This window comes from Malania oleifera, chromosome 9 (assembly GCF_029873635.1).
Source record: "Malania oleifera isolate guangnan ecotype guangnan chromosome 9, ASM2987363v1, whole genome shotgun sequence".
NCBI lineage: Eukaryota > Viridiplantae > Streptophyta > Magnoliopsida > Santalales > Ximeniaceae > Malania > Malania oleifera.
The window spans coordinates 82,237,290-82,243,246 of NC_080425.1; the positions used below are offsets into that span (position 1 = coordinate 82,237,290).

Sequence of the window (5,957 nt, forward strand, 5' to 3'; positions counted from 1 at the left end):
GAAATCTATCCTCTACAACATTACCTGTGTCTCCTCAATCACAAAGGAGAAGAAACCGGAGTCGTGGTAATCTTTGCAGCTCCTACTTGAACGGAAAATTTAAACTTACCGGAATATTCCAATATCCCGAAGAATTCGCCGGGAAAAAATGGACGGAAAGAGAAGAGGCGCGAGCAATATGACCTGGAATTCAGGAAAATTGAATTATCCCGTTTCACCGTTCGATTTTCCATCGGCGTCGATTAACGGCCAGGATCCCCTATGGACAAAGGAGCCATGCTGGAGGGAGAGACAAACTGAAAGTGTGAGACTCTGAAACTGAAAATGGGGGAATGGGATTAAGATGAATGGACGATCTTATCTATCAAACAAAACCCAGGAATCTCGCAAAGTACAATCGCAGATTCCTTCTCCCTTCCGGAGACCCCTCATTCTCCTCTATAAATACCTTTCCACTGTTTCTTGATTTGAAGGCATGAACTTCGGTGGCAACGACGACGACTGCGACTAGTACTACTACCGGTAGGCTTGAATTTGGGAAATCCTGATTCTCTCGTCGGAGAATGGCCGGAATTGTGGCTGTTTTCGACTTCGACAAGACCATTATAGACTGCGACAGCGATAACTGGGTGGTGGACGAGTTGGGTGCGACGGAGCTCTTCAATGAACTCCTCCCCACCATGCCTTGGAACTCTCTCATGGTATTTGGTTTTTACTTTGATGGTTTTGGATTTTCAATGCTTGCTTTAATTAGCATTTTTCTTTTGATTTGTGTTTTTAATGGTCATGCTCTGTTTTAATTTGTTTTTGCAGGATAGGATGATGAAGGAACTCCATTCGCAGGGAAGAACCATTGATGACATTGTGGAGGTTCTTAAAGGTGTCCCCATCCATCCCCGAATAGTGCCTGCCATTCAAGCTGCACATGCTTTAGGGTATGATCCGTCAGATTTCTCTCTCTGTCTACATTTACTTCTTTTGGGTTTGAGGAGTTTAGCTAATTACAGTGGCAATCTGTTTGACATTTCATCGATCAGGTGTGATTTGAAGATAGTAAGCGATGCGAATGTGTTCTTCATCGAGACGATCTTAAATCATCTCGGGCTGATGGATTGTTTCTCAGAGATCAACACAAATCCCAGCTTTGTTGATGAAGAAGGGAGGCTCAGGATCTCGCCTCACCATGACTTCACCTCTTCTCCTCATGGCTGCAGCCTCTGCCCTCCGAACATGTGCAAGGTAATTATTAAGAAATTACCACAAAAATGTTGTTGTTCATGATGATCAATGTTTAATGAACGCATCAGACGTAATTATGAAGAAAAATCCAAATCCCAAAAACCAAAGAAGGTTCATACGGCGCCTCCCAAAACTAGTCAATTTTCACGACTTTCTCTGACCCCACTAAAATATCTTATTATTATAATAATGCCTTCAAGAAATTTAATCAAATCAAAGATCATGACATAATCAGTACCAATGATTTGTATTAATGGTTGCCCACGACACAACACAGGGGATAGTGATGGAGAGGATCCAAGCTTCATTCTCTGCGGAAGGGAAGAAGAAGAAGGTGATATATCTTGGGGACGGAAGCGGCGATTACTGCCCGAGCTTGAAGCTGGGTGAAGCGGACTACGTGATGCCGAGGAAGAACTTCCCTCTCTGGGATCTGACTCGCAGAAATCCGATGGTGATAAAGGCGGAGATCCGGGAGTGGAGCAACGGGGAAGAGCTGGAACGAGTTCTGCAGGACCTTATGAGCACAATTCCCATGGGAGAAAGCTGCAATAACAGTAGCAGTAATTCATCAGCACAGTTGATTCCTGCAGATTGGAAGTTCGAGGCGAATTCAATCCCTGCCCACGAAGCCATACCTCGTGTTCTCCCTATTCCTCATTGATAGCCCAAGGATTGATCCACTGCTTGCAAATGCCACAAACAGGAGGAAAAAAAAAACTTTCTGATTTTCATTTTTTAGGGTTTTTGGGTCTTGCTTGGTTAAGAATGACATCAGCTTATTTTAGAAATTGAAAGATATTTAGGTGATTTGTAATCCCTTCATATTAGTTTCTTATATATATTTAGGTAATTTGTAACCCCTTCAATTAAAGGGGATTAATTTCCTATATATATATTTAGGTGATTTGTTAGGATCTTAGTTTACTATTCTAAACTTATATTTTAATTGTAAAAATATTAATGGGAAGATACATTTGTTTTTTTGAACACTTCTTTTTATCATGATATTAGAGCAATGATCTTGTTGTCTCGGTAAATTAATTCTGCCTACTCTGTTCACACTATGCCTACATCTGCAATTGATTCTGCAGATCCTTTTTTTGTCCATCCTTCTTAACATCTTGACATGATTCTTGTTCCAAAAGTCTTAATGGAACCAATTATGCTATGTGGAAGAAGTCTATGCTAGTGAGTCTTAGTGCTAAAAACAAACTGGGATTCGTCAAAGAAACAATTGCCACCATAGATGAAAACGATCCAAAATACTCTTTATGACAGTACTGTAATGATATGGCGCTTTCCTAGATATTTAATTCTCTAAGTCGGGAGCTTACAAACAACATACTCTACACTGAAAAAACTTCAGAGATCTCGATAGATATTCAAGAATGATTCTCTCAAGGTGATTCTTTCCATCATTATTTGTTGTGAATTGTGACTTACATTCTAAAGGAAAACATGAAAGAAATCAAGTTGCAACAATGCAACAGGGCAGTATTTATATTCTGTCTAAAACCGTCGACGGTTTGCCTTGGGGTAGTGAGGCTGATTTCAAATTTTGAATACGAAAGTTAATGTGGTTGCGTGTTTGGAGGGAAACCTCTGAAGTGTTTATAAATATATCATTCTAGATATATTCCAAGTAAGAAGAAGATCATTGTAAGAAGTATTGTATTGTGTCCTTTTGACACTTAAATAGAAAAACTTTGTCGACTGCTTCCGTGAATGTAAGTATTGCCGAACGACGTAATTATTTGCATCGTTGTTCTTACTTTTAGATATACCGCGTGTGTGTGCTCCATATTTTTTCTTCATTGGTTGTTGCGTTTAATTTCCTTTGTGTAAATCCGAGTTCATTCACAACAATTGGTATCAGAGCGGTGTTGTTATGGCAGCGGGCACTTCATCTACAAAATTTGATGTTGTTAAATTTGATGGAACCGGAAACTTTGGTTTGTGGAAAAGGAAAGTGAAAGATTTTCTTGTGCAACAAGAGATGGTGAAGGTCTCGTATGGTGTTCAACCGAAAGGTATGGATGAGGCTAATTAGAAAGAATTAGAGGCAAAGGTTGTTTCCACAATACAATTGTGTTTGACTGATGAAGTGTTTTATCACGTCATAGAGGAAGACTCTCATGTAGCTGTTTGACAAAAGCTTGAAAGTCGGTACATGTCCAAATCCCTTACTAATAAACTTTTTTTGAAGCAGCGTCTTTATTGGCTTAATATTGTGGATGGTTCAAACTTGAACCAACACATCAACACATTTAATCAAATCATAAGTGATTTAATGTGGGTTGATGTGAAGTTCGAAGAGGATGATGAGACGTCGATGTTACTAAATTCCTTGCCAGCGACTCACACGTATAAGAATTTGGTAACCACTCTTACATGCATGGGGGAAAGAGACCCTAAATTTAGAAGAGGTGACAGATGCATTCTTGGGGTTTCATCAAGGGATGAAAGTCTGCAATGAAAATTCACATGGAGAAAGACTTGTGGTGAAAGGTAACCATGATTGTGGGAGAGGAAAATTCAGAAATGGATTGAGTTAAAAATCCTGAACTCAATCCCAGAAGAAAAAGGATATCCGGTGTTATAAGTGGGGTAAAAATGGGCACATTAAACTAGAGTGTCCGGATTCGAAGAAAGGAAATGCTGAAAAGCATGAAGGGACTTCAAAATCGGCAAATGTAGCTTAAGAAGAAAATTTAGTTTGTAATGATGGTAATACACTTTTAGTTTCGTCGGGGTCGGATCGCCGCACGGACTCATGGATCCTAAACTCAGCATGCTCTTACCATATGACTCCAAATAAGGAGTGGTTCAGTACTTACATGTTGATAAATTCAGGTTCGGTTCTTATAGGCAATGATGTCTCTTGCAAAATCATTAGCATAGGAAGTGTTTATTGATGCTGTAAGAACCTTGAGTAACGCAAGACACAGCGGATCTATGGAAGAATCTCATTTGACTCGGTACTTTGGATTGTAATGGATTCAATTACAAGTCCAAAAGTGGGATTATGAAGGTGTGCAAAGGTAATCAGACAGTGATGAAAAGGAAAAATTTAGATGAAAATATTTATACACTGTAGGGAACTACAGTTGTAGGTGAAACTGCAGCCGTAGATTTTGAATTTGATGAAACTGTTTTTTGGCATATGCAACTTGAGCATATGAGTGAATATGGTATGAAAGAACTCACAAGAGGAAACTCTTAAAAGGTATGAAAACATGCAAGCTGAATTTTTGCAAGTTTTGTGTTCTTGAGAAACAAAATAGGGCACAATTTAAATCAGCTATTCACAAGGCGGAAGGTATTCTTGATTATATATATTCTTATGTTTGGGGGCCTATAAGAGTAGCATCAAGAGGAGGACATGTTTACTTTGTGAGTTTTGTTGATGACTACTCACGGAAAGTCTAGGTATACTTCATGTAGCACAAGTCTGATATGCTTGCTAAGTTTAAGTTGTGGAAAGTTTAAATGGAAAACCAAATTAGGAGGAGAATCAAATGCCTCTAGTCAGACAATGGGACCAAGTATGCTGATTTTAGGTTCATAGAGTTTTATGAGCAGTAAGGCATTAAAAGAAATTTCATTGTTTGTCAGACACCTCAGCAAAATGGTGTGGCTAAAGGATGAACGAAACTCTAGCTGAAAGAGTTCAATGTCTCGGGCTTAATGTAGGGCTATCGAAGAACTTCTGGACTGAGGCAGTTAGTATGGCCCGTTTCTTAGTAAACCAATCACCAAGGGTATCACTAGAGGGGAAAGTAGCAGAAGAGGTATGGATGGGAAATGTAGTAGACTATTCCGAATTGAATTTATTCGGTTGTCTAGCCTATGTCCGCGTGTCTAGTGAGGATAGATCAAAACTTGACGCAAAGTCTAGATGTTCCATATTTTTGGGATATCAAAAGGGTGTAAAGGGGTTCAAGTTATGTGATCCAATGGTAAATAAAGTGGTGATTAGTAGGGACGTAGTTTTTGATGAGAATGTTATGGTGAAGTGTACTTAAGAATTTGATGAAGAAAAACAGGAGCCAGAAAATTGGAGCAGAGACGAACATGTTGTGTAGGTGGAGTTAGAAACTCAAGTCAATGATAATGATCTTGATCCTTTGGTTGCAAGGGGTTCTAACTCAAGAAACCAGTATGTTGACAATATTCTTATACGTAGATCTAAACATACTATTAGAGCATCGCTAAGGTATGGGTTTGAAGAGTTAGTATCTTATGCTTTCATTACTAATTGTAATAATCCAACTACTTTACAAGATGCAGTGCACGACCAGCAGAAAAGTATGTGGATGGATGCTATGATTGAGGAAATGGAATCGTTGCATAAGAATCAAACTTGGGAGTTGGTGGTGTGACGACCCCAAAAATAATATGCATGGAAGTGTAGAAAATAATCATAATAATAATAATATCAATATTATTATTATTAATTAATTAATTTGTTAATTGATTAATTAAATAAATTAATAAAATAGATTAATTAATAAATAATAATAATAATAATAATTAAACAAATAAACTGAATAGTATTATAATGAAAAAAAAAATTAAATAGGAATAAAGATATATATATATATATATATAATATTATTAGAATAGTGTATGTAACACCTTGACCCGCCACGTGGGCCCGGAGTGTTAGAAAACATAACATAAAATAAAAATTGTAAGAACCCGAACTGCGATAA

General features: G+C 38.0%; 1 protein-coding gene across 1 annotated transcript; it reads left to right on the forward strand.

Annotated features, from left to right (window-relative positions):
* Positions 1–2,234, forward strand: LOC131164038 (inorganic pyrophosphatase 2-like). Its single transcript, XM_058120957.1, has 4 exons — positions 1–701; positions 814–935; positions 1,038–1,239; positions 1,517–2,234. Exons 1-4 carry the CDS (start codon positions 564–566, stop codon positions 1,901–1,903), a joined length of 849 nt encoding a protein of 282 aa, XP_057976940.1. The 5' UTR covers positions 1–563; the 3' UTR covers positions 1,904–2,234.
* Positions 2,235–5,957: the final 3,723 nt, after the last annotated feature.